This window comes from Dipodomys ordii, unplaced genomic scaffold (genome assembly GCF_000151885.1).
Source record: "Dipodomys ordii isolate 6190 unplaced genomic scaffold, Dord_2.0 Scaffold207, whole genome shotgun sequence".
NCBI lineage: Eukaryota > Metazoa > Chordata > Mammalia > Rodentia > Heteromyidae > Dipodomys > Dipodomys ordii.
In genome coordinates, this window is record NW_012267423.1 from 2,051,969 (window position 1) to 2,068,145 (window position 16,177).

The 16,177-nt window shown below is 36.7% G+C and overlaps 1 protein-coding gene across 1 annotated transcript in view; it reads left to right on the plus strand.

The window, feature by feature from the left end:
- The window catches only part of Napepld (N-acyl phosphatidylethanolamine phospholipase D), a 32,964-nt gene extending 17,500 nt beyond the window's left edge, over positions 1–15,464 (plus strand). Inside the window, exons 2-5 of the mRNA XM_013035257.1 lie at positions 13–319; positions 6,525–7,171; positions 9,822–9,936; positions 13,345–15,464. Coding sequence (XP_012890711.1) covers positions 26–319; positions 6,525–7,171; positions 9,822–9,936; positions 13,345–13,476 — 1,188 coding nt within the window. The 5' untranslated portion in view covers positions 13–25 and the 3' untranslated portion in view covers positions 13,477–15,464. The remainder of the gene's footprint in view (positions 1–12; positions 320–6,524; positions 7,172–9,821; positions 9,937–13,344) is intronic.
- The last annotated feature ends 713 nt before the right edge of the window (positions 15,465–16,177 follow it).

Sequence of the window (16,177 nt, forward strand, 5' to 3'; positions counted from 1 at the left end):
TTTTTTTTTTAGTTCTCCAAAAGACATGGATGAAAACGAAATTAACCAATCCTCAACGACAAGCAGCCAGTATCCCAAAGAAGCAGTAAAAAAACGCCAAAATTCAGCACGGAATTCAGGAGGAAGTGATTCATCTAGGTTTTCCAGAAAAAGCTTCAAATTAGATTACAGACTAGAGGAAGATGTAACTAAATCGAAGAAAGGAAAAGATGGGAGATTCGTTAACCCATGGCCAACATGGAAAAATATCTCTATTCCGAATATTCTCAGATGGGTGATAATGGAGAAAGATCACAGTGGTGTTCCAGGTTCCAAAGAGGTAGTACTTGGCTCTTGTTGAGTGTGTTATATATACTCTTAATACAGACACTTCTTAGCTTTGCTGTAAACTATATTACCAGGCTATATTACCAGTTAGTTAACTGTTTTTCCCTATTGAATCATCATTTTATCTTATTTTTAAAAATTATTTTCAAACCCTTGTACAAGAGGGTTTTAGTTTAACATCTTGATAAGTCATTCCTTCCTTATTTCCCCTTCTCCTACCTACCTCTTCTACCAGTCTTGTTTCCTAGTGCCACTTACATGTGTACGTTCAATATTAACACTATATTCGCCCATCATTCCTTTTGCTGTTCATTTGCTTCCCCTCCCATTAGCCTCCATGCCCCCGTGAAGATATTTTTGTTTCCAGATGTTTATTTAGTTAACTGTTCATTTTTCAAAGGGTTACATCATAGAGTCTCACTCCTGTGTATTTCCTACTTTAGTCAATTCATGTTATTTATATGCGTATGACCATGTATTTACTTGTATGTTTATATTTTAGACCTAACATCCATATATGAGAGAAAATATGTGTCCTTTGTCTTTCTGAGTCTTTCTTCTCTCATATGATACTTCTTTCAGATCTGTCCATTTCCCTGCCAATGACCTAATTTTAACTTCCTGATGGTGAATAAAGTTCTGTTCTGTGTATATGTATACATATATATTCATGCTTACATAACACATTTTATTCTATTTTATTTTTTGCCAGTCCTGGGGCTTGAACTCAGGGCCTGGGCACTGTCCTTGAGCTTCTTTTGCTTAAGGCTAGTATTCTACCAGTTGAGCCACAGCACCACTTCTGGCTTTTTCTGTTTATGTGGTACTGAGAAATCAAACCCAGGGCTTCATGCATGCTAGGCAAGCACTAAGCCCTACACTTTTTAAAATCCATTTATTGGTTGTAGGACTTCTAGAAGTTTTTTTTAAATAGCTTGGCTATTGTGAACATGGGCTGTGTAGGACCATTATTTTATCCTGACTTACATTCTTTTGGATAAATTAACTATGCTCTGTGTGTGTGTGTGCCAGTCTTAGAGCTTAACCACCGAGCCCGGGCAGTGTCTGTAAGTTTTTTTTTCCTCAGTGCTAGATCTCTACTACTTGAGCCATGACTCTGTTTTCAGCTTTTTTAGTCATTAATTGCAGATAAGAATCCCATAGATTTCCCTGCGCAGGCTGGGTTCAAACTGTGATACTTATATCTCAGTCTCTTGAGTAGCTAGAATTATAGGCATGAATCACCAGCATCTGGCAACTATGCTTTTATGAATATGAATTAAGACCCAGGGATTAGGGGAGATAAAGTGAATAGTGTAACTCATATCCCCAGGTTCCTAGTTCAGCCTGAGCATATGTGTGAATTATCACCTGTGGTCTGTATAGACAGAATGCTTCAAAGCTACAGGAAGGAAGTGATGAATTGTGACAGGTAGGATTGTAAATAGCTTCACCATTAGGCTATATTAGTTGTACAAAGTTGATGTGTTCATGTATGAATATAATGTATTTCAATCAAATTCATTCCCTTCATCATTACCTCCCCCCCAACAGTTTTTATTTCACTACCCCCCCAACAGTTTTTATTACAGATCTCCTACCCATGTCTTGTTTCTTCTGTTTTTTAATAAAAGCCTACAATTAGATAAAATGAAGGCTGACTTATGTTATTCAGGGATAACTATAAGCCCCTACTTAAGCCTTTTAAATTACTGAAATGATAAACTGTCACTGATTCTAAAATGTTATTGTGCTATACATTGAAAATAAAAACAACAACATGGAGAATTATGTGAACATCTACTTTATTTTATTTTATTTTTTTCATGGAAGAAAAATCTTTTTTTTTTAATTGTGAAAATACTGGACAGAGGGGTTACAATAACATGGGCAAGATAATGAGTACATTTCTTATCAAGCATTGTAGCCTCCTCCTTTGTTTCTCCTTCCCATCCTCCCCCCCCCCAACATCTATTTTAGATGATTAGGGCAACTCAGAATTTAGCAATTCAGATTCTAGAAGTTGCTTTGGTTAGATCTTGGGAAGCTAGAATTTATTAAGTCAATCACAATATCAAATGATTAATTTGGAAATAATATATAGATGATAATTATACATTTTGCGACATTATGGTTTGACATACTTTATCACATTATGCTATTGTTAGGTATATAAATATGAAAGTGTTTTGGAATAAACATCATTAAATTACAAATTAATTATAACTCTAAATAATGAAAAAAGGTCATAACAAGCTGTATAATTTAGTTGCCTGGTCAGAAAACAATGTTTGTTTCCTTGGGCCATTCCTAATGTTTGCCTGTTCTGGGTCATGAGTGCAGATTGCCAGTTCACAGGCTGCACATTGTTCAGATGCTGTCATTGCTTTGTGCTGTTGTTGGCTCTGTGACCTTGTCTGATTGTTACTGTGAGTCGTAATCACGCATAGAGGAAAAGAGACAATTGGAGAATTTCAAGGAAGGGGAGGCATACACTTCCTGAGTTTCATTAGTTGGAGGAGGCTGTCTTAATTGTTGACTACTATACAAGTGCTTACAGAACAGTTGAGTGTGAGAGACACACAAAACAAACTGCCATACTTGGATGGCCAAGTAGACAAGTAGGACAGCAGGACTTTAGAAACAAGGTTCAAGTTTTAGATTCTAAACTTATGGCCTTATTATCATCACAAGCCACCAGAAAATTCTGCTATAGTTTGGGCTCTTCTGTGTCTCCCAAAGCCCACATGTTAGTTCCTTGCTTGATGTTAGTGATGAAACTTTTTTTTTTATTCAGGCCTGGGGCTTAAACTTGGGGTCTATATGCTGTCCTTATACTGTTATACTCAAGGCTGAACTAACTCTCTACTGAGCCCCAGCTCTACTTCTAGCTTTTTGGTGGCTAATTGGAGATAAAAGCCTCATGGACTTTCCTGCCTCAGGTGATTTCCAACTTGATCCTCAGATCTCAGCTGCCTGAGTAGGTAGGATTATTGGTATGAGTTACTGGTGCTCAACTTGCTAGTGGTGAAACTTTAAGAGTTGAGATACAGTGGGAAGTCTGCTGGTCTTTGGGGATGTTCCTTGAAAAGGTTAGTGGGACTTGCCCTACCATGTGCTGTCAACCATGATATGGTGCTTTGCCACAGTCCCAAAACAGCAGGGCTTACATAATCATGGACTGAAACCTCCCAAACTGTGAGCTGTGAGTTGATTTAGCTCATGTATTCATTATACTAATGGAAAGCTAACACCAACTCCATTTTTATTTTTATTTACACTTTGGAATATAAAAGAATGACAGACTAATCTGGGTTACTGAGATTGTTTTGAGGTTTACATGACATCAAAATATTTAAAAATGTAAAATGCCTTCTTAGATGTATGACATTAAGAGTAAGATATATTTTGAAAATGAGCTTTTAACAAGAAAAAATGCATGTGGATAGTCTTAATGTAGAGCTAAAAGGCTTACAAGGAAAATTATTAGTCTTCTAGGGCTGCTACCCAGGTTCTCTTACCAGAGGCAACAACTTCCAGGGCTTTAAATTGCTTCCCAGACTTTTATCTAAAGCAAAGGAATGTATGCTGTTTCTTGACATCATCTAACAGACTTCTACATTGGTTTATATTTTAACTCAATTCTATAACCCCTCTCTCAACTCTAATGCTGCTCCTTGACTTTTCCTATTCTGCTAAAATAGATATATTAAGACTTTCTGTTTTCTTCCAAGTAGGAATTTAAAAGTACAAAGCCATTTGATGGATCTTAATGCTCTGAGTATACACTGTATGGCAAAAATGTTATTACCATCAACTATTATTATTATTATTAGCTGTCCTCGGGCTTGAACTCTGGGCCTGGGTACTGTCCCCAAGCTTCTTTTGCTCAAGGCTAGCACTCTACTACTTGAGCCACAGCACCACTTCTGGCTTTTTCTGTGTATGTGGCACTGAGGAGTCAAACCCAGGTCTTCATGCATGCTAGGCAAGCACTCTTACTACCAAGCCACATTCCCAGCCCCATCAACAATTAATTTAATTGGAGGTATTTTGGTAACAAAATTATGCAGTGTTCACGTATGACTTAAGAGTAAGTGTGTCAAATTTAAATGTTACTTATTTTTAATTAAATCTGTCTTTAGGCTAGAGTGTGGCCTAGTAGAGCTCCCGCTTCACTAGCAGGAGTCCCTGGGTTCATTCCCCCAGCACTGCCAAAAATAAAAATAAAGAAATCTGACTATAGGGCTTTACATTTCCTTAGACAGTAAAAATGTAACTCAGTTGGAAGAAGAAGATTTACTAAAGTGTTTAAATTGATCTTTTAAAAAGTATGATCTGCTGCATGCCGGTGGCTCATGCCTATAATCCTAGCTATTCAGGAGGCTGAGATCTGAGGATCGAGGAACAAGGCCAGCCCGGGGAGGAAAGTCCATGACACTCTTATCTCCAATAAACCACCAGAAAACCAGAAGTGCTGCTGTGGCTCAAGTGGTAGAGCGCTAGCCTTGAGCTGAAGATCTGAGGGACAGAGCCTAGGCCCAGAGTTCAAGTCCCATGACCAAAAAAAAAAAAGTATGTTTTGAACCAAATCCTTTTTATCTGTCTCACGGATACCCACAAAGTCTAAAGCATATCAAAATAAAAAATACATTAACAAAAATATGGCTTTATTTATGTTACTTGTAGTAAAAATTTTAATACATGAACACCTAGATAATAATGTTTCAATCCATGTAACCATGACTTTGAATCTTTGTAGTGGTCCACTTATATAATGACTGTTGGCTAAAAGCAAACTTAGCATTCCTGAAGAATAGATCCTGAGAGATCTGGTTGTAATAGGCTTTGGCTTGGAATTTCAAAATACCATACTATTCTAACAGTGGTTTGGACTGTAAAAGGTTTTCCAGAAAGCCTTTTACTTCAGAAGTTGTTTTAGATGGCTAAAACAGTTAATCACCAAAGCACTTAGTAATTTGGAGTCCTTGCAGAACAACCACAACCTATACCTTAATTGCCTCCTATCTAGAACCAAAGTGGTTTATATTCCCAAAGACAACTGCATTACCATCTTTGTATGAAAGACAGGACATTGCTAAACTGATCTATAGGTGCCCTTTCAGTATTTTTCTTTCTTTATTTTTAAGGAAATAAATTAGTATAAGTTGATAATTTATGCTACAAAAATCATGGTTTAGTGCAAAGAGAGATGTTTTGATTCGAGAAAATCTAGCTTCCACTCTTGATTAAATGTTTATATGAACTTGGCCATTTCTTAGTGATTCTTCTCTGTGTTGGTCTGGTTAGGTAAGACGGCAATAGTACCAATGCCCTTAAATACCTGGCAAATAATAGTGGCTGAATGGACATTAGGATTTTCCACTTTTCCCAAGAAAAGTAAAACATTAACTAGTGTACTTAATTTTGAGTCTTGGGATTTTCCCCTTTGCAGCTTTCAGAAAGGAAGACCACTAAGTTTGTTTGACCTAGCCAAGTAAATGTCAAGTGAGTGCTTGGTTTCCTCAAATAAGTAAGAATCCCTTCCCACTTCCCTCCTTTTTTGTCATATTTTTTCAAACTCTGATTAGGAAGAATCACCTCTTAAGCATCTGAAAGGTAAGGAATGAGAAGAACCTACCTCTTAAAGGGTAAGGAATGAGAAGAACCATTTATGAATTTGATTTTCTAAAGTTATCATGATGCTCCACTTCAGGTTATATATACGAAAAAAATTAGACTGACATCTGAGATCCAAGAGCTATGAAATCAATTGTCATTGGCTTTCTGTACTATTTCTAAGGACTGACATGCTTCTAGGGAAATACATCAGTCCAGTGAAGTGAAAATAGCCAAATGGCCACATTTAGGCCAATCTACTTATGGTATTTCAGAAGAGGGCCTTTGAAGAAATTAAATGTAGCAGTGTTCAGACTTTTAAATTTTCATTTCCCTTTTGTTTATTGTATTTAGGATTAGGATTACTATACTATAATTAAGTCAGATCTAGAAAGGAGTTAAGGATGCATTTTCAAGAGAAAAGCAAAAAGAAAAGACTTAGCAAGTTTATCAAATGACTTCAGTTTTCCCGAAATAGCTTTTCTCACTATAATTGAGGTCAAAATTGGTCTGTGATGATATAATACCTCTTTTAAAAAATTCTAACTGACTCTTTTCCTTTTTCTTTATATATACAGGAACTTGACAAAGAGCTCCCAGTGCTTAAACCATATTTTGTGAATGACCCTGAAGAAGCAGGAATGAGGGAGGCTGGCTTAAGAGTCACATGGCTGGGACATGCAACACTGATGGTGGAAATGGATGAGCTCATATTTCTTACAGATCCTATCTTTAGTTCTCGTGCTTCTCCATCACAGTACATGGGTCCAAAGCGATTTCGTCGTCCTCCCTGCACGATAAGCGAACTCCCCGCAATAGATGCAGTCCTTATCAGTCACAACCACTATGACCACCTGGACTACAGTACTGTCATCACCTTGAATGAGCGATTTGGTAACGAGTTGAGGTGGTTTGTGCCATTGGGTCTCCTTGACTGGATGCAAAAATGTGGCTGTGAGAACGTGATTGAGCTGGACTGGTGGGAGGAGAATTGTGTCCCTGGTCATGATAAAGTCACTTTTGTCTTTACACCTTCCCAGCACTGGTGTAAAAGGACCCTAATAGATGATAACAAGGTTCTGTGGGGCAGCTGGTCTGTCTTGGGGCCTTGGAATCGATTTTTCTTTGCAGGAGATACTGGCTATTGCCCTGCTTTTGAAGAGATAGGGAAGAGATTTGGACCTTTTGACCTTGCAGCTATTCCTATTGGTGCTTATGAACCAAGGTTTGTAAACTGGCAAAGAAACATTTCCACCACATGCTAAGTTAACTTCAAAAGCTATGATACTATGTCATTTATGATTTTAGTCCTGGGCTCAGTTTTATATGTTGATGTGGTTTGATGGGTCAGATTCAAATCGATTCTTTAAAATTTTTAAACATTTTGATCACAGTCCTTCTCATCAGATAGTTACTCAAACTCAGAAATGACATTACAAAGGAAAAGAGACCAAGATAAAGAGAAGCATCACACATCACCAGAAGTTCATATTTCACTTAAACTAAAAGTAAACGTAACAGCCAGTAATCAGGCCTAACTCTTTAAAAAAAATTAAGTAGTTGTACAAAGCAAAGTAGTTTATGAATGCTATGCATTGGGTCAATGTCACTCTTTTTATCACCCTGTCCCTCCCTCACAGCCCCAGCCCTTCAGACCTAACTTTCCTTCCTTTCACAGGGAGGATTTTTTTCCTATGTAATTACTTTTCTCTCCATAATTGGGATGCATGAATTCCATTTGTCTTGAGTGAGAAAATGAGGAGTTGGCTTACAGAATGAGTCTCTTTGATGGTCCTATTTCAGTATAAAATGTATCCCGTGGTGAGATTGTTTTACTCCCAATTCACTCTCCAGTGTGGTATATACTTCACATATTTTTAGAGCCACACCATCATTGGACAATGCTTTTACAGATAATTACAGGACATTTCAGGTAAGCCTATAAGCAAAAGAGCCAGTGGGTTTTTTTTTAATGCATAGAGAAATCAGATAAATCTGATCTTCTATTTCCATCTGATGCTATAGTTGTTAACCTTTTAAGTTCACTAAAACCATTTTTCTTGTCTTTACTAACTTTATCATTTTCAGCATTTTGCTAGTTTCCTTAAGGCAGGGGTAGATATTTACCTTTGTTTGGCCCCTGATTATTTACTACAATTAACGTAAGTCAATATTAGTACAGTACACTTTTTTGCCTTAGTATTAGAAATATATATATATATATATATATATTTATAATTTGCTTTGGAAGGTGTCAACTATTTATTTGGGGAGGATTCAAATAGGTGATGTATTTGATGGCTTCATAAATTTTGTGTTGTTTAAACATCATAGCATCCTTATAGGGTGGGTCTAAATTTATACCTACAGACTGGAAATGGAAGCTCAGAGAATTTATAGAAACTTTCTGGAGGCATTCCCAGACTGCAGGAGCTGGGATTTACATGAGGCCCTGTGCCTCACAGAGCCCTTGTTGTTTTCAAGGCTTTGCAGTCTCAGGACTTCATTGTCTTTAATTATTCACTCAGTAACTCACTCTTCTGCCTGACCAAACACCTCTCTGTTCAGTTTTATGATTTTTAAAATTCTAGGGATAGTAATAGGACATTTTGCTCCTAATCTTTAAAGTTTATACACTAGGCTTTTTTTTTCTTTTCTGAGAAGGGTTGCTGTGTAGCCCCCACTTGTTTCACACTTAGGAACTTCTTTAGAGTGCTAGGATCATAGGCATGTACCACTATGCTTGGCATTACACACTAAGGTTGGTTTCCTTACTACTTTAACAAGTTCAAGAAGAAACTATTTCTGCAGATAGAATTGGAGTTTGAGTTTCTAATTCAGTTTCTTTGATTCATTCCTAAGATTGTAAAGTATTTGCCTTTCAAAATAAGAATGCATCATTAGTAAAAACCAAAATGTACACCAATTTTTTTTACAAGGATGAGTTTTGTTTGAGACTCAGTTATTTACACACAAAATTTTTGCTTTTATCCCCTTCAGTGGAAAAGTGAACTAAAGAGAGATGTTTTTGCCTACTGTGAATGTGCTTTTGCTAACCAGGTTTTGCTTTATGTTCAGAATCTTTTTATTTTTTTCAGTTAAGCCTTGATTTGGGCCTCCAGACCTGGTTTCTAGCTATTTCTCATAATCGATTGTGCTTTGTCCCAGAAATTTTCAATAGTAGGTATACATTGAGCTTATATGGGGGACTTAGAAAGACCCTAATGCCATGTCTCAACCCAGAATAATCAGATTCACTAAAGGCACGGGCTGGGCAGCAGTATTTACTAAAAGTTCTCCAGATGAGTCTGAAGTGAATTCAGTGGCTGAAAAATAGTTAATATGTTGCTGTTTCTGTAGGCAATTCAACTTTATTCTTAAGTGTGTTGCTAAAATAAGTGAGTTGCAAATAAAGGGATAGGGAGAGGAGTAGAAAACAACTACTCTACGAGGTTCTGGAGGCTCATGCCTGTATTGATAACTCGAGGTTCTGGAGGCTCATGCCTGTATTGATAACTACTCAGAGACTAAGATTGAGGATTGTGGTTCAAATCCAGCCTGGGCAAGAAAGTCCTGGGACTCTTATTTCTAGTTAATTGGCAAAAATCCAGAAGGTGAGCTGTGGTTCAAGTGGTAGAGTGCTAACCTTGAGCAAAAAAAAAAAAAGCTCAGAGACAGTGGCTTAGGCCCTGATTTCCAGCCCCAGTACCAGCACAATAACAAAACAACAAAAAATAACCACACTGGGATGGTGTTTGTTTCTCAGATGTCCATAGTTCTGGTGCAGAATCTTAAAAGTGGGTTAGATAAAGCAGTAAGTAGAATTTGGAGTATACTCAAAGGTCAGAATTAACAAAATTGCTGTGTTTCATCAGGTGGTTTATGAAATACCAACATGTCAACCCAGAAGATGCTGTAAGGATTCACATTGATGTTCAAGCAAAGAAATCTGTGGCAATTCATTGGGGAACTTTTGCCTTAGCAAACGAGGTAAGTTTATAATAAAAATAGACTTAATTATATATTTGATCAATGGAAGGATTTTGAGCAAGCTTCCTACCATGCCCCCCAACCCTTTTGCTTTCTGTAATTTATTTTCAGGTAGATTTTGGATCTTAACTTGACTGATGCTGGCCTTGAATTAGGATGCTTCTTCCTCTACCTTCTAAGTAGTTGGGATTATAGGTGTACAGTAAATCTTGATTTTGTTTTGTACTAGGTATTGGGTTGAGGTTTGATTGCTAGACTAAAGCAGAAGAGCTGATTTTTCCTTGAAAGAGTTGAACCTTAGAACTCTGCTGCTAACTTGAGTGCTCAGGATCAAGGATAGGATAGTAAAGCTGTCTCTTCTTTTTTTGGATCCAAATGCTGCCATAACCAAAATTTGTAAAGAGATGTTGGATCTTGGCTTTTACATTGATTTCTGTAGCATTCTCCATAGTCCAGGGCCTCTGTGCCAGTGTTTTTGTATTTTAGCCTTCTCTGTCCATCTCTTCCTAAATGCAGTTTGTTTCAAAATTACCTAATGAGATTTGCCATTCTGTAACACAATAACTGGGAGGTCCTGATGTATCAACTGTTAGCCATATTGCCAGAGAATGGGATGATGGGGTTAATAAATGAATAAATGGGAGTTAGAAAGAATGCATGACAGAAGGAACAGGTGAATGAGAGAAAGAGGGAGAGAATGAGTATGAGAGTTTGGGTTAGAGCAAGATTGAGAGTGATCTCTCAGTTGTAATCTGCTATATTTGGTGACAGTTTCTTACTCTGTGTATGTGTGTGTCTGTATATGTGTGTGTGAATGTTCTGTATGTATTTCATACATGTTATCAGTGGCTTAGATGAAGTAATAGTATTTTGCTAATCCTGTGCAAAGAAAGAAATGAAGATTTTTACCTTAAGTGAGTTGTGTTCTTTACTGATATGGAGAATCATTGAGAATTATTGTGAATTACTTTGGGAGAACTACTCAATTCTATAATCCTAGCAATTTGGGAGACAGAGGTCAGGGCCTGAGATTACAGACTAGTCAAAAAAAATATTTTTCAAGACTCCATCTCAACCAATGGCCAGGCACAGTGATGAACCAAAGGACATGGGACAAACAAAAAGGATCATAGTCCAGTCTGGCTTAGGTATAAAGTGAGACTCTGTCTTGAAATAATCAATGCAAAAAAGGTCTGAAGTTTAAGCTCTTAATATAATTCAAAAAATTACTCTGAACTGGGAGTATAAGCACGTAATACAATCCCCAGCACTAAGGGAGGCTGAGACATGGAGATTGAGAGTTCAAAGCCAGTCTGGAGAACATGGCAAGAACATGTCTCAAAAATAAAATAATAAAAAGGAATTATTCTTGTTATAAATCTAAACTCTGCTGGGTGCCAGTGGCTCACGCTTGTAATCCTAACTACTCAGGAGGCTGAGATCTGAGGATCATGGTTCAAAGCCAGCCCAGGCAGGAAAGTCCTCAGACTCCTATCTCCAATAAACCACTAGGAAACCAGTAGTGTCGCTGTAGAGCACTAGCCTTGAGCTGAAGAGTGCAGGGACTGCGCCCAAGCCCAGAGTTCAAGCCCATGACTGACAAAAAAAATAAAAAAAAAAAATAAACTCCACTTGCTTAATTCATTAACTTATTTTTGAGACAGTCTTTCCCAGTGGCTCAATCTGGCCTTGAACTTGGAACTCTCCTGCCTTAGCCTCCTAAGTGCTGAGATTCAATACCTATGAGTTTGCTCAATTATAAAGTTGGTGAGATTTTCAGAAATGTTTTGTCTATTATTTCTAAACAATTTGCACATAAGCAAATTGTTCACTACAGTATAATCAGACTAAAGTACATAACAACTCTAAAATTATGTATGTATATACATGAGTATGTGTATATGTATATTCTGTTCAGTCAAAAGCCTTTCTCACCTAATTCCAATGTTATCTTCTAGATGGTCATAATTTGCCAAAAATTTAACCTATTTAAAAAAAACTCGGGCTAGGAAGGTAGCTCAGTGGTAGAGTCCTTGCTTTGCATATATGATGCCCTGAGTTTTATTCCTCAGTACCATATAAGTGGAAAAAGCTGGAAATGGCACTATGGCTCAAGTGGTAGAGAACTAGCCTTGAGCTGAAGAGTTGAGGGACAACTGCCAGGCCCAGAGTTCAAGCCCCATGACTGACAAAATCAAATCAAAACAAGACAAAACAAAAAAATCCAGAAGGATATTGCCTTTTTAATCAGAAGGATATTACTTCTTTAGTCTGTTTCAGCAAATTAAAGATAAAGAACCCTGGACTGGAGTCAAGCCAAATGCTGGTGGTTCATGATAGCTATTTAGGAAGCTGAGATTTGAGGACTGGGGTTCAAAGCCAGTTTAGTCAGGAAAGTCCATGTAACAATGAACCAACAATGAAACTGGAAGTGGAGTTATGGCTCAAGGCCAGCTTTGAGAAAAAAAGCTAAGAGACAATGCCAAGATTCTGAATTCAAGTCCAAGTACTGATGTGCATGCAGATGGGTGTGCATGCTTGCATGCACACGCATGCATGGGCACACACACACATACACACAGGTCTACTCCCAGCTAGAACATCAAAAGCCATTCCAGATCCACACAAATCATGCACCATAATAAAGTTAAAGCTCAGCAAAGAAATGATCAGTGTATCATGATTGTGAATTTGTATTGTTGGTGAAACAATGGTGAAATTTGGTTAAACATTGAACAAAAGTTATTTTTCAATGGGAAAGAATTTCATTTTTTTTTCTCCTGATACTATGGCGGGGCATAGTTCCTCTATCACTTGAGCCATAGCTCCATTTGCAACTTTTTTTGTGGTTTGTTGGAGATGAGGTAAGTCTTAAGGACTTTTCCTGCCTGGGCTGGCTTCAATCCAGGATTCTCAGATCTCAGCCTCCTGAGTAGCTAGGATTATAGGTGTGAGCCACCAGCACCTGGTGAAATCTTTAAAAGGTAGCTCAGTGGTAGAGTGCTTGCCTTGCATGCATGAGGCCCTGGGTTACATTCCTCTCAGCACCATATAAGCAAAAAGAAAAAAAGCCAGAAGTGGTGCTGTGGCTCAAGTGGTAGAGTGCTAGCCTTGAGCTGAAGAGCTGAGGGACAGTGCCCAAGCCCAGAGTTCAGGCCCCACGACTGGACCCCCCCCCCAAAAAAAACTTACATTTTTTTGGTTTAGGCTGTCAATTTCTATTCTTATATATAATTTACATACTAATCATCTATTACTCTTTTCTATTTTACAAAATATACAATATTTTCTATATGTATAAAATATAGTATAGACACTTGTTGCTTATATTAGTTTGAACTCATTTGAAACATTCCATCAACAATATGTATTGTTATATAAAATTTTTTTCTTTTTGTCCTTTGCCAGCATTACTTAGAGCCTCCTGTGAAACTGCGTGAAGCTCTAGAAAGATACGGACTTCAGACTGAAGATTTTTTTGTCCTGAAGCATGGAGAATCAAGATTCTTAAATACAGATGATAAAACTTTGAATAAATAGGAAAATAGATGAATTTTATTGGAAAGGTATCAGTTGGATAATTTTGAAAACAAAATGACTAAGAAATTCATGAATATTATGACTTTTTATGTTTGGAAACAACCTCTTCATATATGGTTTATGTTTTGTATATAAGTTGCTTACAAATATGATGAACAGCTTTATATAAACTATGAAAGATTTTAGGGGTGGAATTATTATTTTGGCAATGTAGATTTAAGAAATCTTATATCAGTGATATAAGTATTATAATATTCACTTTTTACTAAAACATTATACTTTAGTGGTAGAATTTTTCCAGGTTATAAAATATTAACTGTTTGTTTTCCTTTCTTTAGGGTCTTATAGAAGATGTCAGGTTGTCTATCTTCCTAGATTTTTTTCAGAGGTCTACATCCCTACCACTTTCTTACATTTATATTGTAACAAATGATAAAGTTAACTCTTATGTGCTTATAAACCTGGCAGTTCTTGCTCACTGAAGATGACCTTGTAGGCTTTCTAGTGACACACAAGTATATTCTCAGCACTAGGGAGGCCTAGGCAGAAGAATTCAAGAGCAATCTGAGCTACATGGAGCAATTTTATCTAAAAAAAGAAAAAAAGACTGTATGCTAAATATTAAGTGACTTATTTTGTTAAGCACTAAAAATATGCATTTGGGCTAAGTTATATTTAAGGACAATTTTTTATTGTGGTAAAATGTATTACGTAAAATTTTAGCAAAGTAGAAAATGTATACAGCTTTTTGGTGATAAATGTATTTACAACTTGTACAAACATGAATACCATAAACTTAAAGTTTTAAGAGAATATTCTACTACCCATCCATAGTCCCCAAATTAAAATTCACTAATATGGGCAAGGAAAGGAAAGAGCATAATTGATGACATTCGCTAATTTTAGTCTGAAAATTAGACTTTGTGTTAAGCACAAGTATAGCTAAAATGAAATATTTTTCAGAGGAGCTATAGATCCTAAATATGAATGGAACCATACGTTTTGAATTGAATTTTTTTTCTCTTTTCTGTATATACTCTTTTTTTGGTGTTTAAGGTATAATTCACTATGTCAGAATTATATTTTGATTTACATGATTCAGATGTCATATTTTTGTATTAAATGACCTTTAAACATGATTGTACCTTGTATTAAAGCCCATACGAAATGCTAGTAGCAAGGAGACACCTGACCCCAACTGAGCTTTGGTCTTCGGTTCTGCATTCAGTTGTTTGCTCTGAAGCTGCTTAAGGAGCAAAATGGATATGATAGTTTTGGAGGCCCTTCTATGTTTCTGGTGCTTATACACCAGCGAAATCAACTCCATATATCTAATCTATCACAGTCAAGATAGTTTTTCTATACCAAATGCCATCCAGGCAGTGCTCAATTTACACCTATGTATGCATGCCACATGTTAGCTATTAAATATGAATTTTAATCCTTCCATTATTTCATCCTGCATTTTCTGTTTAACTCGAAACAAAGTCACCTGTGCTCACTGTGCCTCAGTTTCCTCATGTGCAACAAGAGGATAATTTTGACCTACCTCCAGAATATGTGTAAATAATAAAGGGATGTTTTAAAAGCACGTTAGAAATTTAAGGGATAAAAATGATTTCTTAAGATACCACTGCCTAAAATAGGTAAGTACATTTAAAAATCTAGAAGCAGGCTTAATACTTTTTGATAGTTTTGCTCCTATTGCAGATTTACGAATATATAATAGTATACAAAAACATCAAACACTAATAGTCCCATCCCACTCATTTTGTAGAATTTGGATAGTAATAGTTGAGATCTTTATCACAATTTAGCATTTTTTATTTTAAAAAGTTCAAATCACTTAAGGGAGCAGAGTTGTTAATAGATCTGCATATGTAATGCCAGGTGAATGTGTGTGCTTTGGGGGCATTAAAAGCACAATTTTCCCCATAAAGTAAAATAAGCAGAAAAACACTGAACAAGCACTAACTTTTTTCTTTTTTTTCTTGGTTGGTCATGGGCTGAACTCTGGGCCTGGGCGCTGTCCCTCAGCTCTTCAGCTCAAAGCTAGCACTCTACCACTTGAGCCACAACACCACTTCCGGATTTTTCTGCTTATGTGGTGCTGAGGAATTGAACCCAGGGCCTCATGCATGCAAGGCAAGCACTCTACCACTGAGCTACCTTCCAAGCCCCAACTTTTATACTCCAAACAAATGTGAATCAAGATGTTAGGATTCTATTGCCCTAATACTAAGCAGCATTTTTGTATCAGATTGAAAATTCATCTCTTATCTCTGTGAAGCCAATTCTTACCTTGCTTGATGACCTTACCATTAGTTTTATATTTATATTTACTGTTTAACTGAGGGACTTTGAAACTTCATGATCTTTTCATTAAGAAATATATCAAACTTTATATTGCTTATAACAACCCTATGGTGATTTCCATTTTATCTACATTCTGAAGGGTTTATTAGCAAAATGAAAACAAAGTTTGAAAAATTTCTTTTCCCTCAATGCAGTCTAGTACATTGTAATACTACATACAAAAGATATTTATATATATGCATATATATGTATATATATATATATATATTGTTGGAACTGGGATTTTTAACTCAGGTCTTTGTGCTTATGAGGCAAGTGCTCTACCACTGGAGCCACACCCGTAGACCTACACTATAGTATCTATTAGTCAATTCCATGTTCCTTT